At 31.6% G+C, this 21,292-nt stretch overlaps 2 protein-coding genes across 8 annotated transcripts in view; both read right to left on the bottom strand.

The window, feature by feature from the left end:
* Nucleotides 1–7,105, bottom strand: part of LOC100241278 (putative leucine-rich repeat receptor-like serine/threonine-protein kinase At2g19230) — a 70,444-nt gene extending 63,339 nt beyond the window's left edge. For 6 of the 7 annotated variants that reach the window (XM_019222247.2, XM_010656278.3, XM_019222248.2 and 3 more), the window contains exons 1-2: nucleotides 6,747–7,105; nucleotides 6,100–6,324 (exon numbers count right to left, since the gene is read on the bottom strand). In XM_019222247.2, coding sequence (XP_019077792.1) covers nucleotides 6,100–6,169 — 70 coding nt within the window. In that variant the 5' untranslated portion in view covers nucleotides 6,170–6,324; nucleotides 6,747–7,105. The remainder of the gene's footprint in view (nucleotides 1–6,099; nucleotides 6,325–6,746) is intronic. The other variant, XM_010656279.2, reaches the window with a different exon arrangement.
* Nucleotides 7,106–13,890: 6,785 nt separating this feature from the next.
* Nucleotides 13,891–18,755, bottom strand: LOC100246405 (putative leucine-rich repeat receptor-like protein kinase At2g19210). Its single transcript, XM_059739827.1, has 13 exons — nucleotides 18,740–18,755; nucleotides 18,066–18,612; nucleotides 17,486–17,955; nucleotides 17,074–17,215; nucleotides 16,891–16,962; nucleotides 16,741–16,812; nucleotides 16,581–16,661; nucleotides 16,237–16,400; nucleotides 15,919–16,142; nucleotides 15,662–15,788; nucleotides 14,767–14,829; nucleotides 14,490–14,679; nucleotides 13,891–14,287 (listed from the first exon to the last, which is right to left on the bottom strand). The coding sequence occupies exons 1-13, from the start codon at nucleotides 18,753–18,755 to the stop codon at nucleotides 13,891–13,893; spliced, it is 2,565 nt and encodes an 854-aa protein (XP_059595810.1).
* Nucleotides 18,756–21,292: the final 2,537 nt, after the last annotated feature.

The following is a 21,292-nucleotide window of genomic DNA, read 5'->3' as shown; positions in this document are numbered from 1 at the left end:
CCTTCTTTCTTCTTCTCCATACAAGCAATTGACTATCTCACCAAATGAGGTTGGTTCTCAAGGGCTCCACTCCCATATAGGAAATCTCTTTAAATCTTCTCAAGTCTTAAGCTCACCTTTCTTAGAACAACAAACCATAACATAAAATATATTGGTAGGCAAGATAGAGTACTCTTAATCCACTTGAGCCTTCAGCCTTTTAACAGATATTGCGACTTCCACAAAGCAATAATCTCTCTTCTACCATGTCCCAAATCATCAATGACTTAAACAAGGCTCCTAAAGGAAGACCTAAGTAGGTAATGAGGAGCTCACCTACCCCACCAACCAACAAAGTAGCCAACTCCATATTATGCACCATCTACTAGAATTAATAAGATCTGCCGAATTAATTTTCAACCAAAAACTCCACTAAACCACACAAGAGTCCAACTATAATACCTTAATTGTTCTTTGCAAATGTCACAAAAGTGGAAGTGCATGTCATTTGCAAACAAGATATGGGGCATCTCCATCTTCTCACCACCTCTCCCTCCTATCTTGAAACTTGAGATGAAACCAGCTTTCCTAGCCTTTTTTAATAAAACAATTTAGAGCTTCTATGGACAAAACAAATAAGGAAAGAGTTGATCCCGACACCTTAATCCTCTTGGGCTTTGAAATAAGTTAGTACAAGTGCAATTCACTAACACTAAGAACCTTGTTCTTGAGATGCATAAGTTGATCTAATCAATGCACTTCTGAACAAAACCTATTTTCTCAAGCACTAATAGAAGGATATCTCAATAGTTGATATGGCTGTAAGCTTTCTTGATTTCTAGTTCACCAAATATTACTCCTCCATTGGAACTCTTCAACCTAAAATCCATGACCTCAGTTGCAAGAAACAATGTATTCAAATTTTGTCTGTCTTCCATAACAACATAATGAGGATTAGAAACCCTACTTTCAATAATTCTGTTGAGTCTCTAAGCCAATATCGTTACTAGGAGTCTATATAGGCTTCATATCAATATTGCCAAAAGACCATGGTGAAACCGTTACTTCACCCTTCACAAATCTTAACAATATTTCCAAAAGACCATAAAAGCTTCATCACAATATAGTCTATACAAGATTAGAAACTTCATGAAGAAGCCATTTCTTCATCCTTCACAAATCTTAACAATATTGTCCAGACCATGGTGAAACCATGTGGCTTAAAAGTTTTATCCATACTCAACATAGATAAAGACAAAAAGTTTCTCTTTTGTAAATCTAAACCCCCTAAATCCCCTCTTCTCAAAGAATTAAAATAGACTTCCCATGAATGCTAGGTCTCTAATCCCTTGATTTAGATAGAAGACTTTGAGAAGAACCAAACACTCCCTCCTTAACATCAAAATCCTTCCAAGCACTATTCACCTCTATTTTATGAATTTAATTCTTTTCTCCTACATGTGTTAGTTATTTAGTGAAAAATTATGATATTTTTATCATCCTTCTTGAGCCATAATTCTCTTGATTTTGCAATAGGCTACTAAAATGAGTCTTACAATTTCTCAACATAAGGAATTAGTCCACTCTTGAGATCAAATTTTTTTTCAAAAAGGCCACCCTAATCAGTGTGATATCTTGCAAATTCAACTCCATTGTCTAAGTAAAACCTCTCATATCTAAAGAGAGCTTAACACAATCCTCCTTTCCCTCAAGAATCTATCCATGTTAAAACACCCATCGACACACTTAGAGCCTCCTTAAAACCCTCTAATATTCCCTAATTCAGCCCAAAAGTCTTCCTACTCCCTCCTTGAACTAGCACTTAAACAGCCACAAACATCCATATAAGATTAGTTTCAAAGCTTTTGAAATGACAAGAGATTGAGTAAACATCTACTTTTATTGTGAGCCTCCCTATGCCTTTATTATCCCAAAAAACCACAATGTATACCTCCAGTTGCCTCCTTTGCCTTCACATCTCCTTATTCTAAAATCTACCCACTACTAAGCTCTTGACCAAACTCATTAAGACCTCTTGCACCTTGGTTTCTTGAAAAATGTAATAGTTATAATCAAGAATAATACATAAGCAATATATGCATTTGGTAAGCAAATAATATCTTGCACTATATATCTAGCCTCTCGATTGACTTATTTATTTCTCTATTTATAGAGCTTTTAATTTTAAAAATAAATCTAAACAATCCATATCAAAGAATTCATAATATCTTTTAAAATATCATATTAAAACAATTAGGGATGACAATAGGGTGGATTCAAGATGGGTAACCCCCATCTCGACCCTGTTCCATTTATATAAATCTTGGGGCAGGGATAGTTGAGCATGAGAATTTCCTATTCCTACCTCACCCCGATTCATTTTTTAAAAAATAATTATATTAAAAAAAATTATTTTATAAATAAATAAATAAAATCAATTTTTATAACTTATTTTATTTGAGAAGTAACTTTTTTAATTATTTTATGTGTTAAAAAATAAGAAAATGAAAAAAAAAAAAATTAAACTATTTTTTTTATTGGTACACTTTTTTTTACCTTTTTTTTTTTTTTTTTTAATAAGAGAAGTATTGTATTACGAGGAGGCGCTAAAATAACAACTCAAAATGTACAAAAAAGAAAAGGAAATACCCACCCCCTAACAAGAGAAACAAAAAACCGTCCACAATGATGTACAAAAAAACAGCCCCTCCCTTAATCGAAACCCACCCAATCAAAAAACTCCAAAAAGGTCGATGGACCATCTCTTATAAACAATTTAGTTTCCAACCAAAGTGAGTTAAGAAAAGAAGTTTTTAGCCTTTGGATGGACAACACCTCATCTTCAAAGGCAATTCTATTTCTTGTCTTCCAAACTGTCCAAAAAAAAATGCAAAGGGGACCCGCTCTCCAAACCATCTTGTGTCTTTTTCCCACAAAGAATCCATTCCAACCCAAAAAGGTTTCTCTAACTGAAGATGGAAACACCCAAAACACTCCAAAAAGAGTGAAAAGCATCTCCCACACTGCCCTTGTCTTCTCACAATGAAGAAGGAGATGGTCAATGGATTCCTCTTCTGCTTGACAAAAATAACATCTATTTGCTAAGGCCCAACCTCTCTTTTTAACTTGGTCCAAAGTTAGAACTTTGCCCTAAGATGCCTCCCAAGCGAAGAAGCTTACTTTTGGCTGCACACATGATTTCCAAATGTTCTTCATTGGAAATAAAACTGAAGAGCCCGGCTCTAAAGCTTTGTAAAGTGACTTTGTCAGCTAGGGCAAAAAGAGAAGGGAAGGAAGCACATAAAGGTGTATCCCCACACCAATTATCCTTCCAAAAGCTCACCCTTTGGCCATTCCCCACCACAAAAAATATTCTATTGCTCAAAATGTGCCCAAGCTTCCTAATTGCTTTTCACAACCCTACACCATACCCCTCTCTTACATCCCAAGAATACCACCCTCCTCATTCCTCCCCATATTTCCCTCTAATTACTTGGTTCCATAAAACCCCTCTCTCATTCGCAAAACACCAACTCCATTTTCAAAGGAGGGCCTTATTAAGCGTAGAAAGACTCTTAACCCCCAAACCCCCTTTTCTCTTATCAAGACACTATTACCCATCTTACTAAGTGAGGTCTCCAATCTAGGGCCCCACCTCCCCACAAAAAATCTCTCTGAATCTTCTCCAACATTAATCTGACCCCCTTTAGCATTTGTAGAATAAATATGAAGTAAATAGGCAAGTTGGACAGTGTGCTTCTAATCAAAGTAATTCTCCCTCCCTTGGAGATATATTGGTGTTTCCACATAGGCAATCTCTTACGGAATCTCTCCTCCACTCCATCCCAAGCTGCCACAACTTGAAAGGAGCACCCAATGGCATCCCCAAGTAAGTGAAAGGTAAATTACCCACCTTACAACCAAGCTCAGAAGCCAACTCCTCCACATTCTCAACATTGCACACTGGGATCAGCTCACTTTTATCCAAATTTACTTGCAGCCCTGATATTGCCTCAAAACACATAAGTAACCAGCTCAAAAAGGTCACTTAGTCCTCGTTAGCCTTGCAAAAAATCAGGGTATCATCAGCAAATAGAAAATGGGAGATTTTTACCCCTTCACCCCCTCTATCCCTGACCTAGTAAGGTGACAAAAAGCCTCCCCTAACAGCTCTTTTTATGAGGCAACTAAGAGCTTCCATCACTACCACAAACAGGTAAAGTGAAAGAGGATTTATCTGCCTAAGACCCCTAGAACTTTGAAAGAAGCCCGTAGGAGTGCCATTAACTAGAACCGAAAAACTAGCAGTAGACACACACCACTTTATCCATCTTATCCACTTCTCCCTAAAACCCATTTTTTCTAAAACCGAAAACAAGAAGTGCCACTCCACATGATCATACACCTTCTCAATGTCCAGCTTGCAGAGAATTGTTCCACCCTTACTCTTCAAAATCGAGTCAATGGTTTCATTGGCAATAAGCACTGTATCCATAATTTGCCTACCTTCCACAAACACATTTTGGGCATTGAAAATCACCTTGGCTAGCACCAACTTTAACCTATTAGCCAACACCTTAGCCAACCACTTATACAACCTCCCCACCAAGCTAATAGGCCTGAAATCCCTCAAGTCCTCCGCATCCCTTTTCTTTGGAATCAACACTAAGAAGGTTGAGTCCACACTCCAAACAAAACGCTCATTTTCATGAAAATCCCTAAAAAAATTCATCACCTCATCCTTAACGAACTCCAAGAAAATTGCCAAAAAGCCATGGAGAAACCGTTCGAGCCTGGAGCTTTGTTTCCTTTAAAATCTGATAGAGCACCAAAAATCTCCTTCCTTGTAAAAGGTTTCTCCAGCCCTTCCGCCTCCATAGAGCCCAACCTCTCAAAGGACATATCACTTAAGTTGGGTCTCCACTCATCAGTGGCTGAGAGTAGCTTCTAGAAAGCTCTACTCAGTTCTTCCTTAATTTCATTGTCCTCAGTGATCCACATTCCATTAATTTTGATTCTAGCCATCTGGTTCCTTCTTTTATGCGGATTTGCCATTCGGTGAAAAAAACTCTAGTTTCTATGCCCCTTCTTCAACCAAATTTCCCTTGATTTTTGCATCCAAGACGTTTCTTCTAACATAACCCACTTCTTGTAATTCTCCTTAACTTCCCTCCTAGAATACTCCTCTATTTTTTTTACCTTTTTCTAGTTTGCTCTGGACTTAAACTTAGAACCTCCCATAAACCCACCCCAACCGTTTACCACTATTGTTAAATTTAATTACAAATAATCGAGGACAAGAAGGGGCGAGACAAGGCAATATCTGAACCTACTCTGAACCACCCTGGTTTAAAAATAAAAAACAAAAATCTCAAACCCATCGCTAACTTATTTATCTTCATCTCAAACCCATCCTATTAAGGTTGGGATGAAACCGGACAGGTATCCAAAAAAATTAATCCCAATGTCATCCTTAAAAACAATAACTAAGATTAAATTAATTTATTTATTTCTCATGTTATTTTGAAGTTTTCCAAATGGAGATTCATATTTCTTATTTAGTTTATACATCTGTAATATAATATAATTACTTATAATTAGACATGCCCAATGAAACAAACTGACTATAAACTACAATAAAAGAAGCTTGAGAAAGAACAAGATGTGAAGAATGAAATATGGATTAAAGGAACGCTTAAGGTTTAAGATTTGGACAAATTAAAATGTTATAAAATGACCCATGGTGATCAAACCATCAAAAAATTTTAAAAGTAAACCTTGAAAAAAAAAAAATTGATAAATATTTCAATTGTTTTAAAAGAGTACTGTCATGGGAGAGGATCTTAGCATTAAAACTCAGCATCTATTAATACTAGATGGTACAAGTAAAAATGAAAAAGGAAAATCTATTAAAGAGAAACAAAGAAAGAAAATAAGAAGATTTAATTGGAAATATCGACAAATTCTTGCAGAGTTCAAAGAAATGAAAAAAAAAAAAAAAAAAGATCAACTGTTCCAATTTCATCGAAAGGAACTAGTCCTGGAGATACAGAGTGTATATGAAAGATCTAAGGGAGGGAGGTGGCAAGAAATCATGAGATGTGAAAGAGATATGCGCACCTGATTGATCCTGCCCAAGAACCATGGCAGTAAGAGCCAAATATCCAAGAACAACAACTAACATTTCCATTGGTCTCCTCCTTTGCCTCCTCAGCAATGAAGGGGAGCCTCGATCACCCAGTTCTCAAGGGTCAATACAAGTTTATATCTCCATCGATCACCCGGTTCTCAAGAGTCAATACAAGTTTATATCTCCATCGATCACCCATTTCCACTTGCAGATACCTGCCCATGAAAAAGCGTTGAATATCTAAATCACGAGAAACTATTTATATATTATAAATTTTTTAATTCAAATTGAAGTTTCTGAGAAACTATTTATATATTAAATTTTTTTTTAATTCAAATTGAAGATTATGACATTACTGTACAGATTATTGTAAAGACAGTTTCAAACTGTAAACTAAAGCAAACAAAAATTTGCCCAACTCAAAATATTACTAAAGAATGTAGGTATGTCCACTGGTTCAAAGTATTGACTAAGTCCGGTACGACTCGGCCGAGTCCGATATCTGATATGGTGATACCATCTCAAACAGAGACTCGGTCCGGAATCGATTACACTCAGTTGAATCGTTCGAGTTACCGAGACAAATCATTTTTTCCCTTTCAAATCACAGCAAAAGTGCAACAAACCGTATCCAAACCTGAGAATTTCAAGAATCAGGACCGTAACTCATGATGAAGCGGAGGAAAGACATCAGTCCAATCCAGTCTTGGAGGTGTATGAGAACAGGAGGAGATTGAGGGCATTTCATCCCTAACCTCAAAACGATCCCGGATGTGGAGCGGCTTCGTGCCGGCGGTGCCGATGTGGCGACTTGTGTGGTGAGAAACATCAGATGAGTTTCCTCCATTGACGGCGAACTGCAATTGCTGCATGCTGGCCTCTCCTCTCTCTTTGCTTCTATCTTTGTGTGGGCGTGCGGAGCATTCTGCCTTCCTCTCTCCATCTGCTTTTGCCGGACTGAGGTGCACTGCCATCGCCCTCTCTCGTCGTGGTGGGTCACCATTGGAATTTTGAAAAATTTACCGAAATTAGAAAAAAAAAAAAAAATCATTTAACTCAACATTAAATTTAAAAATAATAATAAAATTTTAACAAATATCTTCTCATTTTCATTTATAAATTTTGTTATTTATTTATTTTTATTTATCTTTTTTTTAATTTAAAATAAATGAAATTGTCGAGTAAGTTATATTAGTTAATTAACTATATTTTGTTTGATAAATATATATTTATATTTATTTTAAAATATTATAATCATTTAATTAAAACTAAAAATGAAATTGATGATTAAATTACAAGTCCCTTGACTAAAAATATCATTAATTATATGTAAATATAATTAATGATATCAATATGATTTTAACAAAAGTATGATTATTTTTTAAATATTTATTAAAGTATAATAGCTTTGAAATTATTTCCGAATTACTTTTTCAAGAGACAATTTTAGTTGAATTTTGAAATTATATTTTAAAATTAATGATTTACCATAAAACCTAAAGTCATTTTCTATGTTTGGGAACGGTTCTCAAAAATAGTTTTTTTTAAATATATATATATAAGTACAATCCATTGTCAATTCATCCCGAGTTTTTGAAAATTGTTTTAAAAAAATGATGTTCTTCGAGAATAGTTTTAATTATATTATTGATAACTCAAATTCAAATTTCAACTTATATTGAATTGATGCCTTAGCATTTTCTTATCAAAGACATATTACTTAATATAATTTTGGATAGAAAAATAATATTTTGAGTTTCTTTTGTAAAAATAATAATTATATTCTTTATTTTTAAATTTTAAAATTATTTATATATTTTATTTTATTAGTAATCCCTTTTAATAAGATGATGTTAGTAATTATTTAATATATAATATATAAATCAAAGATTAAAAATTCATGGATTTCCTATAATTGACTTAACCTTCCCTTTAAGCCTTTTATTAAAAATTCATAGATTTAACATCGTTAACTTAATCTTCCTTTCAAGAGTTTTCTTAATTAGTACTACGACATATAAGCTTTTCTTTTAGAAATGCTTTGGAAATTATCAACAATTGTACTTTTGTAAAGAGAAGAAATGCATCTCATTGTGACTTGAATTAGTCAATTGTGGGGTGATTTTGAATCTAAAATGTTGTTTTAAAAGTGCTTTAGAAATATATTAAGAAATTCCATATTTATAAAGGCATATTGATAAAAAGCATATTGATAGGATTATAGGTATATCAATCTAAGGTGATCATTTTAGAGGAGAGATGAATAAGGTGATTATTACTTTTTGTAAATTTAACAATTATAGAATACAAGTGATCATATAAGTAATGATACGATAAAAATCAAAATAGAAGCAATTGCAAGCAAATCAGGTAGGGAAAAGAGGAATGCAAATTCAAGATTTATGGTGATTCGACTTAATCCTAGCCTACGTCTACTTTATTCTAACTTCAATCCCAAGTTTGAGATTCACTATACCAAGACTTCTAAATCAAGTCTTCAAGTTTTATACTTGGATTAATCAGATTCCAATTCACTTTCAAATTCTCCAAGTGATATCCCACACTTAGCAAATCATAAATGATACCTAACATTTAGATTTTTTTTCCTTAAGTGATACCCTAAACTTAAGGTTACCTTATAAGGTATACAAGACAGATTTGATAAGAATAAAACTCCTAGTTTACATTTTGGCACAATGGATCACAAGGAAACTAAGGTTGAATGGTGCATTAAGATGAAATACAAGTTTGAAAGCAAATTCACTCTAAAAACACTCCTTTAAGGCTCAAATAATATTCAAGAATAATTTAACACTATTTTCTCATTAATATAAAAAGTTAAAAATCTTTAAATAGGAATTGGAAACCCAAACTAGTTGTGAGGCACAATTTAGGGTTCACTAGTCAACCAACCAGTCAAACTGGCTACTAGCTATTGTATGGTAAAAGGTACAACTAGTGACCATTAGGTCACAAGAGCTTGACTAATTGAGGTTGCATCTTAACCAATTGAGATAAATTTTATATCACTTTGAAAATTTTCTTGAACTGGTCAATCGTTTGGTTCAATCAATTGACTTCTTAGTCAACCATTAGTTAAACAAAAAAAAAGAAAAAAAAGTAAGAAAGTAGGAAACCTATCTACTGTACAAATAAAGCCATAGTAGATACCAAAACTTTGATACACACTCAATGAGTAGATGACCTTCTCATTGTGTATGAATGATTGCTAAGGTCATGCTTTCTCAAGCTTATACAATTGAAGTAGTGACTAAGAGGCCACTATGAGATCCTTGATAAACTTGACCTCTTAGGACAAATGATAAAGTGGTTGGTAGAACTAAGCAAGTTTGAGATTCAATATGCATCGATCGATATCTTTAAAGGCCCAAGTTGTGTTGAATTTTGTGGCAAACTTCACAAATAAGCAAGGAACAAACATGACAAAATATTTGAGTTCCAACAATAAAGAAATGAGATTGTATGTGGATAGATTGTCAATAGCCAGATTTGTTGGGATAGGGGTTTGCCTTATATCCCTTAATGTGATAAAAATTAAGCAATCTGTCCAATTGGATTTCAAAGCCACCAATAATGTGGTCAAATTCGTAGTGTTACTAACCAATCTATGTCTTCTCAAAGTATAAGAGCTAAAATACTAGAAATTTATAGTGATGCCCAGTTGGTAGTATAACATAAGTATAATTAAAATGTTCAAGTTTAAATACATGATGACCTTGATCAAGAAAAACCAAAGATAAAGTTAGTACAACTTTGTACCATTTTGAGCTATTGTCCTCTAGGGTCAATATTAATGTATTTAATTGTTTTTAAATTAAAATAAGAATGAAAATATGGATAAAGATTTCCTAAAATATTTAATGAAATAAATAGAACAAAAAAAAGTGTTTAGAGAGTTTCATAATCCATTGTTGAATCCTTAAAAAGAGAACAAACAAAATCTAGGGTTCAAGATTAAAGTCAATTCGACGTCAAATTGAATGTGAAGATCAATATTATATTCAAAATTCAAAATTGTATTTTTGAAAGCAAATCTCTTAAACCAATTCAATATAATGGTTAATTTTAACTTTTACTTTTATTCAATCAAAAGCCTATATCCATTTTGTATAATAAACCTTTAGATTTATTAACAATAGAATCAAATTAAGGTAACTAGAGAATTACTAGTACCTTGGTAAGAATCCTCTTTGCTTTATCCACAGTGAACTAACATAGAGGATTTATCATACCAATTCAAATATGAAAACATAAAAAAATCATTTAGAACTTTACCATGTTCTTGCTACTCTTTCTTTATATTCTTCACCTTCATGTTAGCATCTTTGAATCCATCAAGTTATACGTTAAATATGGTAGAGGATTTCTCTTCATAACTTATGATTGGTTTCCAAGAAAATGAAAAAAATGAATAAATGAAAAAAAAAAAGGTAAAACTTTATTAAAGAATTCAAGAAAGAGAAATATTTCTCTTTTAAACGTGCCACCATGAATCAAGAGCTTAAGTGAGGACCATTGGGATTGATAGAAAAATATTGGATCTCTCATAATCCAATTATGAAATTGACTTAACACTCCACTAAATAGAGTCAATTACACTTTAGTATCCTATGCATATTGCAACGAGACAAATTAAGCTTAGGTTAGTCACCTACTATCCACTACATGCAAACCCCTTATAAATTGGTGTTCATAATCTAACAAGGTAATGTCATCAACTTCTCAAGATTACTTCTCCAATCTTTGAGTTATAAATCATTCTATTATATGATTAATTGACATACTCTAAATCATAAAGCATATATGTCAAATTCTACTCCAAAAATTACTATGACCATTATTTTCTTGATCACATGTACTTAGGATCATTTAAGGGAACATGATTATTGGGATGAACCCTGGAAATCATGACATGATGTAACAATTTTAGATTCATTAATAAATTTATTTATTTATATTTCTTGGTTTCTTTTTATTATCCATTTTGTATTAGATGTAACAATTTTAGATTCATTAATAAATTTATTTATTTATTTATTTATTTATATTTCTTGGTTTTTCTTTATTATCCATTTTGTATTAATTGGTTATTTGAGCATACACGCTCATATCACTTGCATCATATATGACTTGGGTACATTAGGAGTCTCACTTATAAGTCAAAACCTCATATTGATTTTGATATATACTTAATATCTTTTTAAGGTTAAGAGTCTTTGTAGTATAGTAGGTTGGTGAATCTTGACTACTTGATAGTTAATGTCATGATTCAATATAGGTCTTATTCAATGTATAATCATATACACTAGTGCATGCACCATTGGAAAGTCATCTTGATGATCAAGATAAATCATCTCTCCAATTAAGTGCACTGCAATTTCTACTAGATTTCCTAAATTCATGAGTTGATTGTGAATCACTTATCACCTTGTAAGGAACTTATGACTTGTATTTTCTATACAACTTCTATTTCATCCAAGTCATGTACAATGAGAATGATATGAACGAGAATGCTCAGATAAAGGATTAATGCAAAAAAAGGATACTAAATGGAAACAAAATCATAAATAAATAAATTTATTAATGAATCTAAAATTTATTACATTATGTCATGTTTTCTAGGACTCTATCCTAATAGTTACCATAACCAACATAAATAATATCTTGACCTTTATAAACTTTGGAAGAGGATAATTACTTACATTATTTGTCATGTGTCTTGTAACTCCAAAATTTGCATAAAATTTTGGTCATTGGTGTCATTTAGATTCATAACTATAAGGACTTGTAATGTTTTTCTTTCTGGTAAGCATAATCACAATGGTTATAACACTTTACTACCATGTGATTAACCCTTCCAGAAATTTGGTAAGATACTAGTGGTTTGTTGCTATTTTGCCCATGTTTATCTAGTTTTCTCTAGTGTTGAACACTATTTGGTTTTAGTTAGGAGTTTTGGTTATTTGCCATCTTATAGAAGCATAGTAGTTCTTGTCTTACCCATTTCCATCTAGTATTCTCCATTGTTGGACATTGTTTGGTCTTTTAGGAGAGTTTTGATTATTTACCCAACCTATAGGAGCAAGGCCTCTCTTTTGTAAACTAAAACCTCCACCTTTTCCACTTGCTTCTTTTTCATAAATGTTCTATTACACATAATTATGTAGAGAAAGAATAAATACACTTAGTGTTGGATAAGGTGGTTTAGATAACGTTGTAGTACAAAAGTCTCATTATTTTAAACCAAGACCATGAGCTAATTGAAATTTGTCAATATTTGACAAAGGTTTGTTAATGGTTGCTAGATTGTCAAATAATGATTTAAACTCCTTGATATACTCATCTAGGGGTTAAGAACCCTTCTTTACTTTAAAAAGACAATATCCCAATCTTTCTTCATTTTCCTTGGTGTTAGACAACGATTGCTCCTCCAATGTACTTAAAACTTTTAAGGTTGTATCCACACTAACAACCATGATGGGGACTTCTTCAGTTGTATTTCCAAGAAGCCAAGACATTAAGAGACCATTGTTGTTCATCCAAGTTACAAATTGAGGATTCTAAGTTCTCCTATATTCTCTATTGTTTCTGCCCAAGGTATCTCACTTGTAGTGATATGATGTGAGCTATTCCCAAACTTTGTATCAATGGTAGTACTTGGGTTTGCAAGAGAAAGAAATTGTTGGAGCTCAATTTGATCAGAACTAAATTCACACAATGATTGAACGGTTAGACATGGTTCATCCTTGATGGCCATGTTTGAAACAAATGACTGCTTTGATACCATAAAGAAGTTGCAGGCAAAAGATTTAAATAAAACATTAGACCTACATTCTTGAGTGTCCTTAGCATTTTTATACAATGTGATTTACAAAAAAGGAATAAAGCATTTTATACAATGATTTACATAAAAAGAAATAAAAAAATAAATTGATATTGCATAGAAAGAAATAAAGGAATGTAGAGCTATCATTGTTACAAAACAACTACGAAGAGATATTTGTACCCATTCTTGAATATGGAATTTCAGAATTACCATGGGTGTATGTCTCTTAATAGATTTATTTTCTATGGTAGCGGTTAAGCTGTAATAATGGAAATAGAGTTATAGGAGTGGATGATGCTTTGTTTTCATATTGCATGTTGTCATTAGAGATATTATATTTTGTTCTGGTGGATGATTGATTTCGTTCTGTATTATCTGTAAGAATTATGGAGAACTTGTTAAATTTTGTTATCTACACCCTGAACCACGAGCCTTCTTACTTTACCAAGCGTATCCCATTCTTCCTTTCATTTCTATATATCCATTATGTAAACTCTTCACAAACTCATTTTCATCTTATAACTTTTTTTTTCTCATATTTTAAATAATTTTCTTATTCTATAAGAAATCTAATCATAATGACATACAAACTTAAAAAATGTTTTATATAATATACATAGATATTTTTTTACAAAAAAGAAATATATTAATAAGGAATTTGAGACACTCCAACAAAATCATCATATAGCGAGTCATTCAAATATAGAGTATAGCAAAGATTCAATAGCAAAATGTACAATAGCAAGTCATCTAATTTAAGCACAACTCTTTACAAGAACCAACCTCAATGAACATGCCATAAGTTACATAAGAGGTTCAATTTATCTTATATAATTGGCAAGAGTATTGTTATTCAAAATACATATAGATGTCCATGAGATCCTGAGAAATAATCATACAAACAACAACATGCAGCCACATTTTGCAAATATTTCTACCTTGCTTGGGGAGACATTGCAGCTTCGGTAATAATAGAACCAGAATCCTCTTCCATATTAGCAGTTGTTGTTTCCATATAACTCCTGCACTCTTTTAATTTGGCTACTACATCACTCATGGTTGGCCTTTCACTGGAGCTGTGTACTACACAACCTATTGCTGTCTCTACAGCCCTCCAGGCAGAATTTGTGTCAAAGTCTTCATTTAACCTTGGATCCACAATACCCCCGATGTCTCCCATTTCAAGAAGGGGACAAACCCATTGGAGTATGTGAATAGTACTGCTTTCACTGCTCTTTATGATTGCAGGCTGGCCTGAAATAAGTTCCAATAGAACAATCCCAAAACTATAAACATCGCTTTTCTCGGTTAACCTTGAAGTTTCCTGATACCTACATAAGAAAGAAAGAAAATAAAGAACTAAGCAATTGAGTCTGTCCTAAAGGAAAAGCTAGTCATAAAAATTGTAATATTGCTGCATGTAGTAATTAAAATACATTCTGTTTCAAGTTTAGTTTGTTTTTTTTTCTATTGGTTTTCCCAAATGTCCATCAATTTGTTGGCATTGCATTTCAGTGAGGACAGAGCACTTACTCAGGGTCAAAGTAGCCTTCTGTGCCAACAATCCTAGTTGATACATGAGTTTGGCCTTCAACGGGCATACTTCTAGACCACCCAAAATCTGCAACTTTGGCTTCTAATTTTTCATTTAGTAGTATGTTGTCAGTTTTAATGTCTCTGTGGATTATAGGTGGCTTGCAACCATTATGTAAATACTCCAGTCCTACAAATTCAAATTTTACTTCACTTAGTATGTATGTATGTAAAAAGGAATCCATGTTCATTTCCATTTTATCACTAGATAAGTTACCTTCTGCTGCATCAAGTGCTATTCCAACTCTTTGTTTCCAACTCAAGACAGCTTCCTCCTTATCTGAAATCATGGCATGAGTTAAATATACTTTTTTTGCATTAAGGTTGAAGTCGATTGAATAATTAACATATCAATTTCTCATATTTAGTTTATTATTGGATATGATAAGTGGTAATATTGTAAATTATTTAACCTTTTTTTTAATCTCCTCTATATAGGATATAATAATCCTAGGTTAATATATATTTATTTATATCCCATATCATAAATCTATTATTCTCATCCATTTTCTTTATTTTTTTTCGATCTTTTTTATACTTATTCATTGTGTAAAATAATTTTTTTTATCAATAAATTAATATTGTAGTTCGAATAAGAAAAAAATTTAAAAATATGTATAAAATGCAATATAAAATAATACTAATGTATATTATTTAATATAATATTTAATCTATACAAAATATTTTTATATATTTAATAGAATAATATAATTAATTTTTAAAATTCATATTTTTATAATCATGAATATTATCAATAAAGAAATAAAAAATTACTTACTAAGTGATAAATTGTAGAATATTTTCAAATAATTCTAAATATGAGACATGTTTCATACTTTTTTTAATAACAAATATTGAAATATAATATAATTTTGATTTAAAATATCTTTTGCAAATTAAAAATGAGCATGATAAAAGATTTCTGGTGTTTTATAATATTCACCAAGGATATATATCATATTCCATTTGAAATAAAGTCCTAAAATATGCATATTTCACTTGAAATGATATCTTAGGATACGTATGTTCTATTACATCATATCCTATCAATTAAACATAATTCGAAGGATGCAACATGACCGTAAATGGAAGGCTAAAATACAACTGGATACCTGCTAAATTTTTTTTTAAGTTCCCCTTGTTCATGTACTCATAAATGAGCACCATGCTTGAACCTTCATCACAATATCCAAATAGGGAAACCAAGTTTCTATGGTGAACTCTTGTCAACAGCTTAGCCTGTCACCCAAACCAACACCCAACAATATTCAAATTGATTTTCTTATTTATTCATCAGCAATATTGGAGTGCAACATATCTAACTCAAAATCAGAATAACTTGAATGCAACTATATATAGAGAAGCTTGCCTCGGTTTGAAATAGATTAAAACCTTCAGCTGATGAAGATGACAGCAACTTGACAGCAACTTCAGTGTCATCACTTAAACGGCCTCGGTAAACTTTTCCTGATCCTCCTTTTCCAATCTGATTTTGGAAGTTATCAGTGATTCTTTCAACCTCAGAGTAACTGAGGCGTAGGTACTTTGACTCCAATGCCTTATCTTCTTGATCGGTAGGTTTGACAACAATATCTATATCTAATAAGAGCATCGTAAATGTAATCAGCATGAATTTCTGTAGCATGAGATTTTTTTTTAAATATTCTTGTAAATGAAAGAAGAATACTTTGTTCTCGTCTTCTTTTAAAGCTCCACAAGATGGCCAATCCACCTAAGAGGACTAGAAATAGGGTAATGGATGCAACTACTGGAACAACAACAGTCTTCTTATTCTTCTTTTTTGCCCCCGCACATGAGGTTGTGTTGCAAAGATATGGATTCCCATCCAAACTACCATCAAAACAGATGATATATGTCAAAGTTGGGAAGAAAAATTGGTTTCTGGAAACTTAAAAGGATGATTTGGTTTGAGAAGCTTCACAAGGAAATTCACTACCAAGAAAAACTATATTTGAATTCATGATAAAATTAAAACTTCAAAAAATAAAAAAGGGTTTTGAGAAAGCTGACCTCAAGGACAAGGATCTGTCATTATGTTTTTCAATGAGAGCCAAGGGAACCGAACCTGTGAAATTGTTCCATGATAAGTTCCTGCAAGGGACATAGCATTTGATCATCCCTCCATGTAAATAAACTAAGAAACTTGCACGGGTAAACTGCAGTAACTTACAGGGTTTTCAAGGAAGGAAGTTCAGCAAGAAAATTTGGCACTTCTCCAGTTAAATTGTTGTAAGATAAATCTCTGTAACGAAAAATTTTCCTTCTATTAATTATTATAGTACAGTAATAGAAATATTAGGTGTTATGGACACATACTTACAGATACTGTAATGAAGTGAGATTGGAGAATGAAACATCCATCTTCCCTGTCAAATTGCTAGATGAAAGGTTCCTGTTTAGCATGTTGAATAACATTCATTAGCAGATTGTTTGCGCCATTCATTGAGAAAGAGTTCTGTTTTGTTTTGTTTCGTTTTTTCTTTTTTTGAGTGCACAAACTCACAGTGAGATGATACTGGGAGCATTATAGCCATTGTCACTGCAGATCAAGCCATCCCATAAGTAATTTATCGGGAGACATGGATCTCCTTGCCAGCTGCTCTTCATCACCTGGTATACTGACTTGATTTTCTTCATAGCATCAACTTGTATTTCAAAAAGAAAGCAAAATAAGATGGATTAACTTTTGGTCTTCAAACTATAAGGAAAGAAGAATTCACTAAGAACGGTATTCAGTAGGAAATTTTGGCAGCATTTCATTATACCTAAAAGCTGCAAGAAAAGGACTCACTCGTGTTTATTCAAATCAATATGGTAATATATTCTTATAGATGCAATCAGAACTATTTAAATAGATCATCAATAATCCTATTCTCTTATCATTCATTGGGCAAAATGAGGAGAAGATCACATACCGTCCTGTTGTTCAGTGGGTGACTGCAAGAACTCTTTTATCATGTAAATCTCCAGAGCATTCATAATGGGTGGAAGTGTGGATTGATTTGTCTTGGCAAGTGAAAAATTCAGCTGCCTTCCACTTAGGGAATTTTTAGTAGAATGAGTCTCTGAAACCATATATTGGGGTTCAATAGAATCAAAAATTGTTATATCATTCAATAAGATGGTAAATTGTCTGATTTTGTCTTGCACTTCCTCAAACTCAGCAAAGTGAAAGTACATGTAGAATTCTTCAGAAGAATCAATCCCCCCCAAAGTGAAGTTCAGGTAACTTCCAGAAAGAGGTTTTACAGCTGTCTCCATCACCTTTGGTGGAAGTTTAAATTCAGTTTCACTTAACGAAGAACTACTGTAGGGTGCTTGAATGGATTTCCAATCCGGAAAGTAATACGCATTCCAAATGCGATCCAACTCATCATCTCCATATCTAGGTGAGAAGTTGTGAACCGTTAGCTGAAAATGATGAGCAAAGACACTAGCAAATACAAGCAATTAAGTACATATATAGAACATAAGAATTTTTTAAATATGCCTCACCTGACTGTCTCATTGGAAGCTGAACCAAAGTTAAGCCTGTTGAAGAGTACCAGAGATCCAGATTGAGTTTTATTATAGATGGAATTACCAAGGGCTCTCAGCTCTAATGCAGATATGAAAGGTATCCCAGAACCAGTGTTTACTAGACACACATATATGTCATCCGTTTCTGGAACGTGTATAATTTCCTTCCAGATTATCTGATCATGTGATTTGTTCAGTTTTACACTGTCCCATTCCTCAACTCCCAGATATAGTTTAAACTCTGGAGGTTGATCCATGGCGTCGTAATTCCCATACCAGAAGGCAACTCTGATCAAGTAGGTGTTGTCTTTGCCTTGCTCTGGTTGTAGGGTGTAACAATTCTTGACTCCTTCTGGGAAACTTCTGACGTTCTTGAGTTGCCTTTCAAAAATATCAGATGTGAAATAGAGAGAAATGTTCCTGTTTTCTCCACTGTCTATGAAATTTGCATCTGAACTGTAAAATATGTTGGTCGTGTTATCTAGATAGCCCTCATCCACTCCACAGTCGATGCTTATGAAGCCTACAACGTTTCAAATTCATACTCATCAAATCAACAGCTAGAAGAACAATTATTGATTTCCCATCACGTACATTTATCATTTTCTTAATTTACTTTGGAAACACAGATGTGAAAAACTTTTTGAAACATGTTTCTCTTTCCATCTTTTTCTAACCCTATCTTTGTCATCCTACCAAGATGGTTGGTAACTGTATATGTAGATTGTTTTTCATTGCTCTATCCTTACCACCTTACTAAGAAGTAAGAAGTAAGAACCGGTTAGGGAAAGATTTCTATTAACTTTATATATCTTCAAGGATTAGGGTTTGGTGGTTATAAGATGGTGAAGACAAGCCTTTTTTTTCTCTTTCACACTCACCTTTTATTTGAAAAATAAAAAATAAAAAGGAGCATCCTTAAATTCACTTGATGTCTATACATCTTTTTCAAGTAACTCTCCACCTCACTTATCCAAAACCCTAATTTTTTTCTTCCTTGTTTCTCTTCTTTTCTTTCATTTCTTTCCTTTAAAACAATGAGACAGAAGATCAAGAGGAAGAGAAGAATATGAAGGAAATAAAAGAAAAGAACAGAAAATGAAGAAGAAATAATGTTAGGGTTTTGAATAGATTTGAAGAGATATTTAGTATTATCATTTTCAAAATTGTTTTATACTTATATATAGTACTATAAATACAATTGAATGAGTTGGATAGGAAAATTGGCTCGAGTTGATTTGAATTTAATAAAAAAAAGTGACTAATTTTTGCCCATCTATTTAACAAGGAATTAGCCGTTAATCAAATATACAAATAATTTCTCATCATCTTATACTTGAGGTACATTTAATATGGAATATAATTGACTATCAAATTTATATATGAAAGTTATATATTTGTGGATGACCAAAATATATTAAAAAAACATCAAAATCAACATATAATTATAAAACTAATCACGTTATAGAAAACTTAATATTTAAATAACATATGACAATATTTAAAAGCTAGAGATAATATCCGTTTAAATAAAAGTTCAAAACCTTTGTAAAACAATATGACAATGTAAAAATTTATAATGTTTATTTTCTTAATCAAATAACATAACCTTATGCAAAGATCAAAAGAATAAATAAGGAATTCTTTTATATAGATATATTAAACTATCCAAGTTGCAATCCCATGATATAACATGAGGGTTTTATTTTTCTCTAATTATTAATATTGTATTAAATAAATAATAGTAACTAGTTGTTTATATAATAAAAAATTTGTATTTAAATTCATTTTAGTTTTGAAGTTTTCTTTCCTTAATAGCGAGGAAATATTATTATATAATTGATAGATGCATTTTGTCTATGACTTAGGATGTGTTAATTTGGATGCACTTAAGTTTTCTATTCTTTAAAATAAAATATAGTAAATACTTTTTTTTATAAAAAATCTTGAATTTCAAAAATATTATTACGAAATTTGAAATTAAATAAAAGTAGAATCATAAAAAAAAAACTTTTTATATAAATTTAAATTTTTGTTAAATTCTAAAATAAAAAGTAAAAAAAGAAAAATTACAATCATGTTACTTATTGCTCATCAATAATACAAAACTCAAAAGCTCAAATAGAATTTTGAATATTTAAGACAAGAATAAAAAATATAAGTCACAAGAAGGCTTAGTCAATGTTTGATTCCTAGAAATTACTAAGGAAAGAAAAAAAAATAATTTTTTTTTTATATTTGGTTTTAATATGAAAAATATGAAAGAAAATAAAATATAATTAAAATAAATTAGAATTTTGTGTATTTTAAAATTATTTAATCTTTATATAATAAAGGGAAAATAAGTGAAATGAATATGAAGAAACATATAAAATAATTTATTGACTTTGAATCTATTTTCTTTTCTTTTTCTTTTCTTTCACTTTTCTTCTTTATTTTCTTTTTCTCATATTTTTTGTGAACCAAACAAATAACCTTTAATTTTTTTAAATAATTAAAAGTTTTAAATTGATGGAGAGACTTGCATCTAGAGAGGTTTCTCCTTAGAATTTACAAGGTAACATTATTATTAAATTAGAATAAAGTTTCTATTCATATATAATATCATAAGAGAAAAATTGTAATAATAATAATAAGGAAAAGAGTTGTAGGCATGCAACACTGTTTTGGTTGGTATTTATGGTTTATTTGGGATAATATTAGATTTTTTGCTTTCTAATTGCAAAGAACATGGAAGTAAAAGTAATTATTAAATTTGGTGACTTGAATTCTATTTGATCCGACTTGAAAAACTAATGGTGCAACATTTATGGTGTATCTATAATTTTAAGATTTTTTGAGGGGTTTGTGGTGGTAGCGAATCAAGCCAATAGGCCAGTCATATATATATATATATATATATATATTATATGATGATTATGTTTTTGCTGTAGTCGCTCACAATTCCCTCCTTTTGTACCAATATTTTGATATAATAAATTTTCTTCTCCTTTTCTCATGGTTTTTCTTATCTAAGGTTTTCCATATAAATATGTGTATATTTTTTTTTATTGTCTATTATCATTATTGTGTAATAGTAACTAATTCTAATATGCCATTGATTTTATGTTTGAATATTCCACTTTAAAAGTATTTTTATAATAATTTTAATATTTTAAAAAATTTAGTTAACATTGACTTTGAGGAACAACTATAGTCTTCCT

This window comes from Vitis vinifera, chromosome 9, assembly GCF_030704535.1.
Source record: "Vitis vinifera cultivar Pinot Noir 40024 chromosome 9, ASM3070453v1".
Classification (NCBI taxonomy): domain Eukaryota; kingdom Viridiplantae; phylum Streptophyta; class Magnoliopsida; order Vitales; family Vitaceae; genus Vitis; species Vitis vinifera.
Note: the sequence above shows the minus strand (reverse complement) of the source record. Positions and strands in the feature narration are given on the sequence as shown.